This window comes from Vigna umbellata, chromosome 7, assembly GCF_029865625.1.
Source record: "Vigna umbellata cultivar VRB3 chromosome 7, Vumbellata_1.0, whole genome shotgun sequence".
Taxonomy (NCBI): Eukaryota; Viridiplantae; Streptophyta; class Magnoliopsida; order Fabales; family Fabaceae; genus Vigna; species Vigna umbellata.
The window spans coordinates 20,823,864-20,841,355 of NC_142171.1; the positions used below are offsets into that span (position 1 = coordinate 20,823,864).

The following is a 17,492-nucleotide window of genomic DNA, read 5'->3' on the forward strand; positions in this document are numbered from 1 at the left end:
CTAATTGGAGTTTCCATGTATAATTAATATAGGCAAAGGCTAAGTAAACTTTTTCAGAAGGGCTAAAATAAGGTGTGTCAATTCCTATCCAAGAGTACAATATAGTATCAAAGGAAAATTAATCTCCAGAATTATATAAGTGAACCTAAACCAGAATAGATAATTAATGCTGTATTCACATGTACAATTTCGCCTCAGCCAGGTAATTAGAGTTAATATAATTCCAAGATAAATGGATTAGTAATTTCTTGTGTTTGAATCCCTGCTAAAGGTAAAGTTAAGGTAGTTTGGAGAAAAAACTAACGTATTTCAGAATCAAGACATCACAAAAAAAAAAAAAACTTATTAGGTATGTTATAGATATATCTTTTGCCTTCTCCTTGGACAGTAGCTAATTAATTAGTTCCATCCTTGTAAATAGAAAACGTAAGATCATCAAATGTTGGCTGCATGCAGTATGACTACAAACAAATTGCATTCGATGCATGCAAATCGTTTAATTTACTGGAGTTTAAATCCTCTATAATTATAGTAATTGAGAAATTTATGTTACTGGGCATTATCTACTGGCACTCAATTGAGCCATATACATGAATAACAGAAAGATATAGGAAATTTTTTCTCTTTTTTCTGAGCAATGAAGACGCAGTAATTAATAACTGTCACAAAGGAGTGATTTTTTACATAAATCACAGTGAGAAAAGAATGGAAAAAGTGACGCAGAGTTTCTCATTTCGATCAGTAAATTCAGTGAGTACAATTTATAGAGTGGAGCAAAGTTAAAATTTGAAAATGCTAAAATGTGAGTATGTAACATTATCAATCCCTTCGATTGGGAGGTTTTCCCATTGACAAACATTGTTGGAGCTTAATTTTAGAGAAAGGGGAGATATTCGCATATTCAGAGGTTTTATTGTCACACCAATTTCAATAAATAATACTCTAACCCTTACACAAAGAACCAATTGAGATACAAGTCAATGAATTAGTGCACTAATATAAACATTAAAGGACAAGAGAATTTGTCTCTATATATAATATTAGCTTAGAACCTTGTTAATCCATTAAAACAGATGAACTTAACTACAGAAGAAATTATAAACTATAATCCGTTCCTTGCAACAACCAATCATAAATTTTTCCAACCTAATGTACTTCTGGATAGAATCCTATGATTCCCTCCCACAGCTCCAGAATGCATAAAACCGAAAGGTCAAGGTTGCCCCTTGTGATGTCAGAATAAGAGCTCATACTGCCAGGGATGTTTTTGTCTGGAGTCTGAAGAGCAAACAATTTTAAATTTGCTAGTGGGGGCATTGCTGTTTTCAATAAAAGACAGTGTTTGTGTCTCCAATCTGTACTCCATTTCATATATCAGCAATGGAGAATCAGGCTTCGAATGGAAGAAAAGCAATGGAAGAAGAGCTCAACAAAGGGCGTGACACAGCAAACCAGTTACTTGAAATACTTGTTCATAAATCCAACACTAGTCATACAGATGCAGAAGTAGAAGGGTTAGTGCTACCATCTGCTGAGGATCTTGCTCGCAAGGTACTCAGATCGTTCTCAAATACCCTTTTGCTGTTGAGCACTCAAAGTGATGTTTCCGATGCTCTTGTTATGCCTGTCACTGTCAATGATGTCTCTTCGTCCCTCATATGCCCTAATCTTGAGGATAAGGATGGGGTTTGCAAGAGTTCCATCAATGCTAAAAGACGAAGAATATCCCACAAAAGAAAGTAAGAACATATCATTTAGGTCTGATTAGCAAATTATTTGCGATGATTGTTGTTAATTTTCTTAATTGGATCGTTTAATTAGTTCTGTTATCATTTTATGTTTAGAAAGATATATATCGCTTTTGCCTAATCAAAGTGGGATTTTATTTCTCGTTGGAGATAGAGTTCTCAAATTCATTGCATCGTCTCTTTAGATCTAAACTTCTCTGTAGCTGATCTCAATAATCATGCATCCTTTTTCTACCTAATTTAATTTAGAGGTTATGTTAAATTTTGTAGCTTGAATATCATAAAGTTACTTTTATTTTAAAATATTCTAATTGTTTTGGCCCACTCTATCTATATATGGTTTCAGTTTTGAAATTAATTTCCAAAGCTTGTTCTTTCTCTCAGTTTTATTAATATTAACTGTATATTTTGTTGAAAATATTTCCTGGACTTATTTACTGTTAATATTTCTTTAGAAGATAACGTGTTTCCTTAATATAGTCCTTCAAATGAGCTCAGTGCTGTGAAAGATTTGTTCCTAAGTTCTATCAAAGGATATGCTGTACTAGTTGTATATATATACAGTGCAAAGAAGATACTTTCCCAGTAAAATTAACCGAGACTAAACCTTTAGTCATAATCACAATTTGCTTCATTACAGTGTTAACAGATAGAATGACAATGATTGTACTGGTTAATTGTTATATACCTTGCAATTGATTGCCTAAATATTTGTAGTTATACATTAGATTTCAGGATTAGTTGAGTAGGTAAATAATCTCTTTAATCATTGGAATTTTCCCCCTTGTGACATCAAGTGCACCAACATGGGAGAAGAACAGCTCACACCTGATTGAAGATGGCTATATATGGAGAAAGTATGGACAGAAAATGACCATCAATGCAAAATACCTCAGGTATATATATATTCTTCAATTTCAAGCAACAAAAATTCCCTTTCTCTCTATATAGGTTTTCTCTTATGATCTTATATATACTTATCCAATATAATTCAATTCTGGTAATCTATATGTGTAGGACCTACTACAGATGCACTCACAAGTATGATCAGGGTTGTCCAGCAACCAAACAGGTTCAAAGGATTCAAGAGAACCCTCCATTGTACCGAACAACTTATTATGGTCATCACAATTGCAAAAGTCCAGAAATAATGTTGGAACCAGCTTCTTCTTCTGACTCTTGTATGTTCCTTAGCTTCAGTACCACCTTCCCGACCAAAGAAAAATACCAGTTTTTATCATCAGTTTTTTCATCCACGAAACAGGAGCCTATGGAAGTGATTCCGGATGACTGTGGTATACACAACCAATTACCCTCTTCAGATTACAATCTGTTAAGTGACTATGAACTTGATTTCAATTGTTTGAGGCATGACACTGTGCAGTCTATGCCATCCTCCACTGAATCTTTTCTATTTGATCAAGTTTATGGGAGCGATATGGATTTTGATGGCTAGGAATGCTCCAGTTTCTACATTTATTTATTTCTGTAAGGGCTTTGGTAACTTCATCTTCGAACAGAGGTTAATTGCTTTTATTACTTAATTTAGAAAGTCTTTACAGTGCTTGAGGCACCTAATAATAGTCATATTCTTTTAGATAGAATAATATGTACACATAAATAAATTTAGATGAGAAAGTTGTATTGAATGTAACTCCAAAACTGATATACTTTATATATATTCTTAATATTATTCACCTTTTATGAAAGAAGTTTAATGTAATTTCGCATGTATGAAACTTTGATATGGACGTGCATAGATATGAATTTATTTTAAAATACATAACAATTTTGCTAGGTTCAACTCATAGGAGTATAGGGTGCCTGGGAGTAGGAAGTGGAGTGGAGTGTTTTTTTTTCATCTTAAACAAATTACAAATTTGGGTGTTGCTTCAACGTCCTTTTAAAAGATTCGATATTTGTGTCGTGAATTTAATGAAAGCATGTCATATGTGATGGAAGAGTGACTTGCTCAAATTCCAAATGATGGAAAGTGGAATACTAAATGATAGAAGAGGACAAACACATTAATATGCAAAATTGACATCAATGATGGAACATGACCCAAAAATATGAAGGAACAAGTTTTGGTGTCAAATGATGGAAATCCACCTTATGAATATTGAAATTGCTTCCATGGAAATCATGTGTCTGGATGCGGATGGTTGAAATGATGAATGAGAATGTGTTTGGAGAGTGAGATGAATGTTTATATTGAAGTAGTGCTGTCAAAACTGGTCGTCTGGCCTAGTCCACCACATGTTGTTTTTTAACGTTGAACATTTAATGTTATTTAATGTTTGTTCAGAACAACAAAGTGTTTTTTGATTTCCTACAGTTGAGGTAACGTTTAACAATTAAGTTTTTCTTCTTAAGATACCAAGTGTTGAGTAAAAACTTCACCGTTAGACAAAGTAATAGTTTAGTTCATGGTATCGTTTAGGTTGAGTAAACGATCCTTGTGATATTGCCTTCTTAGATAGACGACATTTAGCATTGTTTGTGTTTTCTTTGATGTTTTAGGTTTTAGTCTTTTGGAGTGTTTTCGTCAATGACATGACTTTCGTTATCCCAAGAGTTAAACTGAATACCCTTTAGGTATAATAAGCTTTACGCGTTTTAGCTTTAACTCTCTTAGTAACTTTTGACTTAACAATTGTTTAGCATTACGTCTAGGTGTTTTGACTTAGTTTTTTTTCTATTTCCTAAAATCCTAAATGTTTTCCTAAGCTTTTCTATGTTGGGGATTTTGGTTCTAATTTTTATGTTTTCTTCCTATGTTATTTCCAATTTATTATTTTGTTTAATGTTATTTGATTAAACTTCAAAACATAAGAAATTTCAGATGTATAGACAATTTTGTCTTAATAGACCTGTCATAAAATGTCTCACACACAGTAGTGTTTGTTCTTGTAGAATTGAGACAAACCTCTTTAATACACTTGTTCATCTTGCAAGTTCAAGTCACACTCTTTCTCTAAGGGATCAAGATGTCTCCATTTTTCTTTTGGTTAAACCCCTTCGGAAGTCCTTATTTATGTGGAGTTTTTTCAGTTAGATCTCGTCTTATAGGTTTCGCTAATTTGGTCCTTTATATTGAAAAATTGACTGAATTGGGCCCTTGCCGTTAAATTGACTTAACGGAGTTAAGTCTTTGATGACCTGTGATGTTGACGTAGATAGTTGTTGAAACGTGGCTTGCATAGTGGCATTTTATAAAAGAAACCCTTATACGTGGCATTTTATAAAAGAAACATTTTAAAAATTGGGGTTTCTGAAAGATTTTAAAATTAGGGTTCATTGAAATTTTAATTGGGATTAAAATTAGGAGGTTCTAGATCTATCTGGGAATTTCTTACAAGGGCCACACAATGCACATGCACAATCCGACAACCACGAGTGCCGAGCCACACGACAGGGCCGCAATCATGCTTCTTGGTTTCTGTTTTGACTTTTGCTTTTCTCTTGGCCTCTTATTCTTCACCTGGATGTGGTGGGACTGTTGGTGTGGTGGGGTTGAAGTTCAAGCTGGTGTCGAGGTTGCACCTAGCACTAGTAAAAAAACTGCTTTTTAACTCGTCCTATAGGCTTCGGTTTAGGAGAAACCGAAGCCTATCAAAACGCGGTGACATTTTTGTAATTTAGGCGAACTTATACGTCTCGGTTCAAGGGGACCCGAAGCATATAAGGCATATTACACCAGTGCAATAAAGGGAAAAGACAGCGGTTATTTTCGTTTATATGCATCGGTTCTGCAACCGAGGTATATACAAGCGAGGCAAAAAGTGACTTTTTGCCTCGGTTCAGGACCGAGACAAAAAAATGTATGTTTTAGTTTCGGTTCAAATGCAAGCGAGACAGTAAAGTGTGTTCCTTTTTTTACTATTTTTTTCGTCAGACTTTTGGCCTTGACTGTTGATGAACCGAGGCAGTAGGGATTATGCCTCGGTTTGAAGTTGAACTGAGGCAATAACTCTTCCCAACAAATCCATCATACAACCATAATGCTCAATCTGAGGCACAATTGAGTAATTACCAACCATCGATTGGAAATGCAGAAACCCATCTCTCACTAACCCCATATGCGTACAACCAGACAAAATCCCAACAAATGTAACACCATCAAGAGCAACATTCACCAATACAATAAAGAAAATGTAATTGTCAATTAAATTATACTAAATTTGATTCCACGGTGAAGTGAATTTGTACAGTTGAAATGAAAGCAACATATTATTATGAAAGTAAAACAGAGCTCGACAATTATCTGGACTTCAAGCTTTCTTTGTTGAGCTACGACATTACTTCAACCTGAAATGATAAATGAGAAAAAGCCATTACCACTTTGATTGCAGTTTTCTTATCCAGTCAGGGAAAGAAAAGAAAACAAACCCAAGAATAAGGACTAACAGTATGCAAAAGGTAACACTTATACATTCTAAATAGAGTTTAAACACCAGAAAGATGAACAACAAAGTTAACCAAATTATCAGAAGTGATTATGACATTTGTGGTAGTGAAAGAACTTAGCAAAACATACCTTCTCTTGAACAAGCTTATACTCTGATAGCTCATTGTAGGTGTGTTTCAATTTCTCATTATTTGCATTAATCTCAAGGAGGTCAGCTTCAAGTTCTTCAAGATTAACCTAAACATGGACAAAAAATTATTACTTGATACTGTATTCATGAGAAGAAGAACGAGTGACAAAAGTTTCATAGAATGTAAGACCTCCAAAATTTCCAGGGAAATAAGCAAGTATCATCTTACTCTATTTCCACACATGTAATTGCAAAACCAATGACACAAACAAAATGTACAAAATAATAAATTTTGTTCTTCAACAAAGTTTGAAATGAAATTAATTTACAGTGATGCTTTCTCCTAATTTCCAGTGAGCAAACAGAATGACACAAACAGAAATTAATTCACCAGAGTTTGAAATTAATTGCAAAACCAATGACACTCTTTGTTTCCACTAATCAAAGAAAAAGGAAGTTGAAAAGGTCAAACTTACAGTGATGCTTTCTCCTACGAAAAAGGCCAAGCCACTTGAGTCTAACATCAATATCATCCTTAATGTGCTTGGAGCTCTCAATTTCCTCAAGGGACATCTTAGCTAGATCCTCAATCCCACCTTCCATGAACATCTTCATGGGATCTCTCTCAAGCTTCAACTTTTCTTGAGGGCCGATTCTCCCTTGTACTCTTCCTTCAAAACCTAGTAACCATCTCTCTTCTCCACTTCAGGCTCCAACCTCGACGCCTCCACCGCATCTAGAGCAGCTGAAGCCACCGTCAGTGTGGCACAAAGCAATGTCTTGGAGTGAGAGCTGTGGCAGCATGGAGGGGCCAGAAAATTGGGGATGGGCACAGAGCAATGTCTTGCAGAAAATTGGCCAAAAATCCCCAAACAAAACCCTCCATCGCGGCGGAGACGGGGAGGCAAGCGAAGAGCAGACGCTCGAGGGCAACCGCGATGGAAGGGTTTTCGAGCAGGAGCCACTTGAACTGGAGAGAGGACCAGACGCCAAGAAGAAAGGTGAAAGAGGTGATGGCAGCCACGGCGACGGAGGAGTTGAAGGCGGCGAAGAGGGAGGACCAGGCGGAGAGGAAGAAGGCGACCTGGGCGAAGATAAGGGAGAACCACACGGCAAAGAAGGCGGCGGGCTTGAGGCTGAGGGCGTCGAGGATGGCAACGACCGGGGTGCCACCGAGGACGACAAGGAATAAGGCGATGGAATTAGGGTGATGGAGATCCGGTAGTTGTGGGCGAATGATGAGGGGGTTTTGAGGGATCTGGGGGAGGTGGAGGAGATGCCATTGTCGTGGACTTGACGCAACGGCCAAGGGTGGGAGTCGTTAGGGTTTAGGGAGGAGGAGAAGGGTGGGGGCGCTGTTGGATGAGGGTTATGTGAGGGTGAAATGCGCGAGGGGTAATTGAAAGATATGTATATTGCCTCGGGTCTCAGTGGATCGAAGCATTATTAGGGTATTAGGCATCGGGTGGGGAATTGAACCGAGGTCATATTATTTATATGCCTCGATTTTTCTTAAACCGGATCAGAAAAGTTAATTTAAACTACGAAAAAGCCACCATCTTTTTATAGATTTCGGTTCTGCCTTAACCGAAGCCTATTGTGCGATTTCAAATCTAGTTTTTTTACTAGTGTTACCTTAGTTGATAGTAAAATCGATGCCTAAAAGCCCACCTTTCTTCTTGACAGGTCTAAAATTTGAAGTCTACGCAGAGCATATGGCTTCGATTCGTTCAGAACCGGTGCAAAACCATGTTTATGCCTCAGTTTAGGCGGGAACCGAGGCGTATAATTTGAAAATAATTGAAAAATACCATATCATATTTTTATTTTTTTCTGAGGACTATATGTGTCGGTGGTGGGTAGAACTGAGGCATATATGTGTGTATTGTTTCGGTTGATATTAGAAACGAGGTAGTATTGCTTACCTCTCATCAAAAGAACTTAACCTACAATATTTCATTTTCTTCTTCCTCGAGAAACAACTGTTCTTCCTCGCTTGCGCAGAAGACATTTTCACCATTGTTCTCGCTCTCGCTCCCTCGCTTCTGGTTTAGTTGGTGCCTCCAAACGCATAGTCCTCGCGTACTACATTTCTCTCGCGCAAAGAAATCTCCACTTAGCGGTCTAGTTTCTCTCGCGGGTTGCTTGCTGCGTCCACTGCCGTGCCGCCACAGTTGATTCACCACCAGCGTCTCCATTGTCTCCGGCGAAGTGGGGCTAGGGATTCCAATTGCAAGATTCCCCCTTCTCACGCTGACGAGACAGATAATTGGGCGGCGACAAAGAAACCTTTGAGAGGGTTTAAGAGGGGGGAGAGGGATAAAGGAGGGTTCTTCAATTCGTAGTCGCGCACTGACTATTCGGAGAGCTGGGTTTCGAATAAGAGCTTTGTGTTGTCGGAGCAGCGATTCGCCTCCAACGGTAGAGGGTTTGAGAGAGACAAGAAGGCTATTGGGTTTGGCTCCAGCGGGCCTATCCGTTGGCATTAGCATCTTCATCGTCTTTGTAGAGTGATCCTGAAGCTGAAAGGTGGGGGTACGGTTTCTTTTCTTTGTTTTAGGGCATGAGTGTAATTGTTCTGTTCTCCAATTTTATTTTATTTTTATCTTGGGTTGTTAGAACTTGATCGTGTGTGTTGTGGTGGCAGTGGGAAAAATTGAAGGTGAGGTTGGATATGTTATCATTTCAACTGGGTAAGGAGGACCTTTGGGATGATCCAGTGCGTGTAGGTAAAATAAGTTGAGAGCATGGTTCGCTCCTGGGGAAAATGAAAGAAGTGAATGCATTGGAACAAGAATTACTTGAGCATCTTATCCTTGGCATGTATTCGCCTTTTTTTAATAGTCTTACATACAAAAGACTGTGATGCTCAATAATATGACTTGTGTTCCTTTGATTTTGTGTGCAATGTATTGTTTAACAGCATACTGCAATGTTTGAAAATCTATATGGCTCAACGTATTATGTGGTAGATCTAATTTGTAGGAAACATATATTGATGTTGAAAACTAGTTTATTCTCTTTCAAGGTTTGTTGAGAATAGTTAGATTGATCATTTCTTACCAGTAGTTGCAGATTTATATATTCATGCATTGAGTATTCCCTTTTCAGGAATCATTGAAAGTGTTGCTTAACATGAGAAGAGATGCAAAAGAGAAAGAGCTAGAGGCGTTGCTTGCTGAGGAGCAAGATTCTTGTTCTTGTTACATTGAGGTTGCTGTCATAGAATTAAAATGTTCTATTACTTCCTTGTTGTTTTTATTATTATTCATGCCCAAGCCATCAATCTAGGTCTAAGAGCATGATGTTGATATTCTTCACTACAATATATCCTAGATTCCTAACATTTTTTTCCTTATTCATTATAAAGAAGTGAACTTGGGCTATGGTTGTGAATCAGTGTGCCTTTTGAAGCTTACTATTATATAGTTAATATAGGTTCAACTTGGGGCCAGAGGTACAGAAAGTATGGACTGGGCATCAATGGTCATGCAGATGTATAAGTCATCGGCACAGCGGCGTGGACAAAAAGTAACTTTAATAGATGAAATGCCTGGTGAGATTGCAGGAATCAAGGTTCTTCTTCATACCATCTTCAGAATTATTTACTTTAAAATTATTTTGCAATTTTCCACAAAAGTCTTGCATGCATGACTCAGGGCCACCTTCCTCTAATGTGACTATTGTTTTTTATTTTCTACTGTCATGTTCTATGTTGCTTAATTTGGATAGCATTTAAACTTCAAGCAAGATTCCCAATAGGAATCCATTTCCATTTATAGCTTCTAGTTCAACATAGATTTTGCCTCTGACATTTCTTGCCTTATGTTATACTTTCTATTGAAGGGGACTGCTAGTTTCTGAATATATGGGTCTACTTGCTTTTTCAGCGAGCTACATTAAAGTAGAATGGTGATGAGGAGAATAAAACGAATAAAAATTCATATATAATCTTGTTGGGGTTTCTACATATTTATAAGGTTTTTCTTGTGATCAAAATTAATTCATAAACTATAAATTTGACATAATGAGGAGCGAAACATAGTGTTGTAAGACTATGTTACTATAATAGTGATGGGAGAACAACAGAAAGAACATGAAAGTTATTATTTGTAGGCTGAAGAGTTGAATTATGATAAAATTGCAGGTATTTGCATATGCATTGATGAGTGCTGGATCTGCTGCATCTGGGGTCTAATAACCAGCACCTGGGTCAGGTTGCTTATCAGGTTTGTTCAATTCTAATTCACACAATAACTCCTCCATATTGAATTAGGAGAAAAGCATGGATTATTTGAATGTGAATTAAGTTCTAGAAAATTTTGGTTAAAGCAAAATGAAGGGTTATCTATTAGTTTGTTTTGGATTTAAGCACCAGGCTGATATACTTGTTTTCTTTATGCAGCTTATAAGGTATTGATATCGATATGGGTGCTTATAAGGCTTTCAACTATAGCAGACCTTTGAGGTTGTTATCTTAGTCTCTCTGAGCACATCCAAGATGTTTTTGTAAACATTTTGACACTCTAGTTTTTTGGTTTTTAAATTATTTCTGCATTTCTATCCATATAGAGAAAAATGTTGTTTCTATAGTGTTGGTTGCCTCTGTTAAGTGCTTAATTCAAGCTAGCTTAGCACTTGACTCATGACATGTTGATGGCAACCCTTGATAGCTAATAGCTATGTTTGTAGGATATTTTTTTTATTATTATTATTGTTGTTGTTGGTATTAATTTTATATCTCTTTATAAACTATGAACATTATAGGAAGAAAAATAATAATAAAAAAAAATAATAGAAAATTGTAAAACGTTAAAAAATAATAGTTAATGTACTTTGATATTACTTAAAAAAAAGCCGTAAATAAAAATGGATTTATTAGACCTAAAAAAAAGTCGTAAATTAAAGAAAGGTAGAAGTTGTGTGAGACATTCAACGCAGCGTCAACATGCATTTTAATTTGGAAAGATATTGCCTCGGTTCAGTAGGAACCGAGGCAAAAAGTCATTTGAGAAAAAAAAATATAAAAAAATATAAAAAATTGTACTGCCTCGATTGTCTATGAACCGAGGCAAAAAGCCTACTCATTTTTGCCTCGCCAGTCTATACCTCGGTTGCGGAACCGCTGCCTATAAACAAAAATAATTGCTGTCTTTTCCCTTAACTTTACTAGTGTAGCTTTGGGGTTTTGGATGTGGTGTAGCTGAAGTTGTTACCAGCGTGAATGAACGCCGATTTGCCAAATTTTTTGAATCTGTCTAATGCGGTGGATGTTTTGAAGTTGTTGTGAGAGATATTCAAGAATTTTATGGTCTTCAAGGGAGGGAAATCGGAGGGGAAGCTACCGTTCAAAGAGTTGTTCAAAAGGTCCAAGAAGGATAGTGAAGTTAGGGTGGAGATGGGTTTTACGCTGCCTTTGATGCTGTAGTTGGAGAGATTAAGGTGGTGTAGATTGGTGAGGTTTTGGAACCCCAAAGGTAAAGTTCTGAGGTTATTGTGTGAAAGGTCGAGGCTTTTAAGGTTTGAGAAAACAGAGAGGTGAAGCTGGTTGGTGAACTTGTTCTATGAGAGATTGAGATTTTTCAGCGATGAAAAGGAACCGTTTTGGTAAATAGGTAATAACAGTTGAAAAAGTATTATTTTTATACTTGAAATTGACCTTAAAGACAACCTTTATGACTTAAAAACTAGCTTGGAATCATGCTTTTGTTTATGTTTTTGAAATAAGAGAGTTGGATGGGTTTTATGCTTGGTTTTCCTTGTTTTTCCAGGTTTTAAGATGATTTGGATGAAAGAAGTGAAGTAGGAAGAAGTAGGAAGAAGTAGGAAGAAGTTGGAATCAGAAAAGGAAGTGAAAAGTGCATAAAAGGAGAAGACACGAGTACTGCTCAGCGGAAATTACCGTTGAGCGGTGTTCTTGAGGTCCCATAGTCACCGCTGAGGGGCAAAATTGCAGCTGAGCGTAAATCTGAAGTACCGCACTTACCCCTGAGCGGTATTTACCGTTGAGCGCCATTTTTATGGGCCTTGGGCCACTTTTCTATAATTTTTAGAATAATATATAAGGTTTTAGTCGACCTAGGTCAGTCATCTTTGGTTGGAACGAAGCATAATACACTTTCTTCACCCTTTGGAGGAGGATTTTGGATGCTCAGGCTCAACTCTTCAAATTCTAGGGTTCTATCTTTCATTCTTTCATTATTTTTCATCTAGTTTCACCATGTCCATGGTGAACTAAACCTTCATTGTTGTTGGGGAACCATTGTAATCCTTTGAAACTCTCATGTATTGAATTGGTTATTTAACTCATATGCTTTCTTTCATTAATTGTTAGGGTTTTTCTTCTATACTCTATGCATGCTTTGTTTAACTCATTCAATTGCATGATCATTGATATTATTTGTATGGACACATATAAGTAAATCTAGACATGAAGAAATTCTCCCAATAGTAGTATTGCCTAGACATAGGGATATGATGGTTGGTTGCCTTTAAGCTTCTGTGCAAATGTAATGCATGAATAATTGCTAGGGAGACAAGACAATGTAAACTAGTGATTAAGAGTAGGCTTTCTTCACCAAGACATTGGGTTTAAGGTAATTTAGAAAGCGGCATTAACATTAATGAAGAAAGATGAATTCTTGAATACATGAGAGTGGATAAGATGAATTGGTAAACCCTCAACAACATAATCATCATATATTTCAATCACGTTTTTTGCATTGTTCAAGTCCATTGATCAAAACCTTGCATTCATGTTTATTTTTTAGTATTTGCAAAAAGAATTGGTTTTACAAGTTTTAGATAATCAACAAATCACATAATTGTTTAGGCATGTGAGTCCTTTGGGAAACGATACTTTGTCTTACCATTTTTATTACTTGATACGATTCGGTTACACTTATCGAGGTTTAATAGTAGGGTTAATGCTCCCTCCAAAGTTGTTCTAGGAAAGGTTCACTACTAATAAGGATGAGCTTGTCCACAACCAGTTTGGTACCTACCCTTGTAAGAAATCCCAGGTAGATCTAGAACCTCTAACTTGGACATGTTCCTCAGATACTTCCGCGAAATGCTTCCCCCTAGGTTCTTGAACGAAATGCAACTACCTTCTTATCACTTTCATTTTCTTCACTCTTCATCAACCTCTCATCCTTTCCAATCTTCAACAACAACGAATCCTAAATCCCTAAATTTTAAAATCAGTGATGTCAGCTTTTAAAATCTTTCAGAAACCCCAATTTTTAAAATGTTTCTTATATAAAATGCCACGTATAAGGCTTTTTTTTTTATAAAATGCCACATATAAGGGTATGTGCAAGCCACGTTTTAAAAACTGTCCAGGTCAACATCACAGGTCATAAAAAACTTAATCTCATTAAGTCCATTTAACAACAGAGACCCAATTGAGTCAATTTTTCAATATAAAGGATCAAATTGGCGAAACCTATAAGACGGGGATCTAACTGGGAAAACCCCACATAAATAGAGACTTATGAAGGGGTTTAACTTTTTTCTTTTTCAATAGACACTAGTACAAAAATCGCGTTCAATGTCAAATATTTTGGGCTTTTAATGGCGAAATCATGAACGACGTCATATCAGGAGACGTTAAATTGACATCGAATTTAAAAAATTCGACACTAAATCAACGTTGAATTTTTTCAATATACGACGTTAACGTTACCGTCGAATTTTGTTAATATTCGATGTTAATCAATATTTTTTTAATTAATTGTGATCCTTTTTTACAACTCTGTGAAACCTGAAAAGCTGAAAAACAACAAATTTCAGTTTTTGGTATTTTATAAAGCACGAACTATGAACGTATAGTGTAGTATCAACAACAAACAATAATAACCAACAAGAAACAATTTTGAATCAAACAACAACAAACAAGTTCAACCAAACAAAAAGAACAAACAAGTTCAACAAAAAAAAACAACAAACAAGTTCAACACATAAGTTATTCAAAACGAAAACGAAAACTAACCTTCAAAAGGTGGGTTGATTGGAATAAAGTTTTGTCACCAGTGAAAGAGAAAGCAGAATGCGCCTATGAAGGACAAGAGCACGAAAATAATCGGTTAAAACAAACAAAAATCATAGATAAAGTAGTTAACTAACATGCATTTCTATCAAATGAATGAAAGATTACATGTGATGCTCGTCAAACTTCGTTCAAGAAAAGTGAGAAGAGAAGAGAGTATCGCGCGCTAAGATAAAGTGAATGAATTTTCAATCTCCCGCTCAAATTTTTATTGAATTCATTAACCTTTTGATGTCGAATTTAAAGGGCATTCGACGTTTTATATCTTTTTACGTCGAATTACAATTCTAAACGACGTTTAATAATTGCGTTTATTTACAAAAATGTCAGCACTCATTTTTAACGTTGGCTATTCAGTGATTGGACGTTGAACGTGTGACGTTATACGCAGTTTTTGTACTAGTAAGAGTCAAGATCTTCTAGATTAGTTTTCTCCAAATGCTTACGACATTTTGACGTTCAAGTAAATAATGTGTAAATTAAATGTAAGTATTAAAGAGTGAATAATCATATATCCTTAATAGTTGTTTTTTATACTACTAAAATAAACCTTACCTATGTGAGCTAGGTTGAGTAAGCAAGATATGGTTTAGGTAAACTTAGGGTATTTTAACCTCTAACATATCCCTTATAATCGCTAATTAAGTATTTTTTATCTTTTTTAGTATGCTTACTTGTACTGCCGTCAAAATGGGTTGAAACCCGTGAGTCAACCCGACTCACCACAGGTTTGAGCCGGATTGGGTTGGAAAAAAATGCAAAATTTTTTATGCGAGCCAATTTTGACCTGGCTCACTAAGAACCCGGCTCACACGGGTTGAACCCGTGGTGGGTCGGGTTGACTCACCAACCTATTTTTTTTAATTAAATTAAATTAATTATTCAAATCCTATTTTTTTTTTTGAAATCAAATTAATTAAATTAATTATTCAAAATGCACAACCTTTACTTAGCAATAGAGCCTATCGTGCGACTGTCTTTCCAAAAGTTCCCCTCTGCAAATAAAACCCTAAGATTATAAATTGAACAATGTTATAGATTGGACAATATTGTAGATTGGACAATATTATAGATGGAGATAAAGAACAATATGCTTCAAGAGAGTATATATATTCTAAGCTATCAAGCATAAAATTTTGCCAATTTAGTTTAATGAGACATACACAACCGTTTGACCAATAAACTATATATAGCCGTTAACAAAAATATATAGTACAAGATAAAATTGTCATGCTTGTAGATAGGTCTAAAAACAAATGATATATTCTTGAATTATCCAATTTATAAGATTATCCACCTATTAAATTGGAGTCCTGAATGGATAAATCCATAGTATTATACTCTCTTGAAGCATATTGTTCTTTATCTCCATCTATAATATTGTCCAATCTACAATATTGTCCAATCTATAACATTGTTCAATTTATAATCTTAGGGTTTTATTTGCAGAGGGGAACTTTTGGAAAGACAGTCGCACGATAGGCTCTATTGCTAAGTAAAGGTTGCGCATTTTGAATAATTAATTTAATTAATTTGATTTCAATTAAAAAAATTAGGATTTGAATAATTAATTTAATTTAATTAAAAAAAATATGTGGGTTGGTGAGCCAACCCGATCCACCACGGGTTCAACACGTGTGAGCTGGGTTCTTAGTGAGCCGGTCAAAATTGGCTCGCATAAAAAATTTTGCATTTTTTTTCCAACTCAACTGGGTTCAAACTCGTGATGAGTCGGATTGGCTCACGGATTTCAACCCATTTTAACGGCACTATCCAAGGGTGTTGCTCCCTCCACCACCACCCCTTGCTTCCTCTACCTCCCCTTTCCTCTTTTATCCTTCATTCCATCTCTCTATTCCTATTTGATCCATCTCTCTATTCCTATTTTATCCTTGAGTAAAATTTTATTTTTAAGATTAATATTTTGTAATTTCTACTAATGGCATCGTCCACAGAACCTCTTCATAGCGGATATCAACATCACACAATCTCGCGGATGTCAACATCCGTTTAAGGTGAAACAGATGTCGACATCCGTTTTATCAAACAAGAGTAACAACATATTTTTTTATCATAATTGTTAAACTTAATTTTGACGAAGCCTTTTCATTATCATAAATTTTGAGGAAGGTTGGTTGGAAGTTGTTTGATCTTGGAAATTCTGGAGAGAAGTTTGAAAGTTGCATTATGCAGAAGCTGGACTCGCTCACACTTTGCACAAATTGACTACCACCACCATAACCTTTCCATTCCCATCATGCATTTATTTTACTCATCAAACCTGGTCACTTCACACTTCTTTTCAACCTTTTTTCTTCTTAATTCACACTTCGCAACCTTTCCATTCCCATGCATTTATTTTACTCATCAAACATGGTCACTTCACACTTCTTTTCAACCTTTTTTTTTCTTAATTCACACTTCCCTGTTTTCTATCGATGAACTCCTCCATCACCGGCTGAATCGAAGTTCCCTTCGAAAGACGTGACCAAAGTCGGAGGCCACCCTTGCTTGCTTCGCACCATCTCATCACCGCACTGTCGGACTGTCGGACCTTCGCACCGCCTCACCTCCGCACCTCCACACCTCCGCACCTCCGAATGACCATCGCAAATACCAGCACCATGAAACCCAAACAGATATGGAGGAAACGGACGAACAAATATGAAAGAGAAATAACAGATCTGAGAGTTGGAGGGGGTTGAACAGATCTTGGAGGAGATGGGAACGAATGTGAGAGTGAGAGTTGGAGGAGCTCTAGAAAGAAAGAAAAGAGAAAGTGAGATTTACAAAGGAGGTGGGACTGCGCAGATGGGACTGCACAGGACAAATGGATGAGAGAATATAAATAGAGATCAGAGTTTCAAAAGGGTAAATAAATAAAGTTAAAAAGTAAAAAAGATTAATTTTATAATTAAAAAAAGAGTAGTAATACGGTGACACGCCTACGTGTCACTTACGCTCATTTGACACGGGCCACGTCAGCATTTTTGAAAAAGAATTGCACAGTGGGTAAGGGAAAAGGGTAAAAAGCGAAATTCGATTTAGTTCTTCTTTCGCTCTTCATTCGAAATCCCGTTTTCTTTCTCTCACGCATGTTCTCCATCTTCTTCATTGGTGCCCTTGATTCTCATTTTTGTTTTTGAGCTGCTT

At 36.2% G+C, this 17,492-nt stretch overlaps 2 protein-coding genes across 3 annotated transcripts; both read left to right on the forward strand.

Annotated features, from left to right (window-relative positions):
• The first annotated feature begins 1,340 nt into the window (after window positions 1-1,340).
• On the forward strand, window positions 1,341-3,302 carry LOC148195387 (putative WRKY transcription factor 62). Of its 2 annotated transcripts, none has more exons than XM_088094599.1 (3): window positions 1,341-1,739; window positions 2,540-2,644; window positions 2,766-3,302. In XM_088094599.1, exons 1-3 carry the CDS (start codon window positions 1,381-1,383, stop codon window positions 3,202-3,204), a joined length of 903 nt encoding a protein of 300 aa, XP_087950725.1. In that variant the 5' UTR covers window positions 1,341-1,380; the 3' UTR covers window positions 3,205-3,302. The 2 variants fall into 2 exon arrangements, with proteins under 2 accessions (XP_087950725.1, XP_087950724.1); XM_088094598.1 differs by having other exon boundaries at window positions 2,546-2,644.
• A 5,550-nt stretch (window positions 3,303-8,852) lies between these two features.
• Window positions 8,853-10,487, forward strand: LOC148195388 (peptide chain release factor PrfB2, chloroplastic-like). The gene is made up of 6 exons (XM_088095186.1): window positions 8,853-8,858; window positions 8,937-9,014; window positions 9,213-9,317; window positions 9,401-9,502; window positions 9,728-9,865; window positions 10,437-10,487. Exons 1-6 carry the CDS (start codon window positions 8,853-8,855, stop codon window positions 10,485-10,487), a joined length of 480 nt encoding a protein of 159 aa, XP_087951312.1.
• Window positions 10,488-17,492: the final 7,005 nt, after the last annotated feature.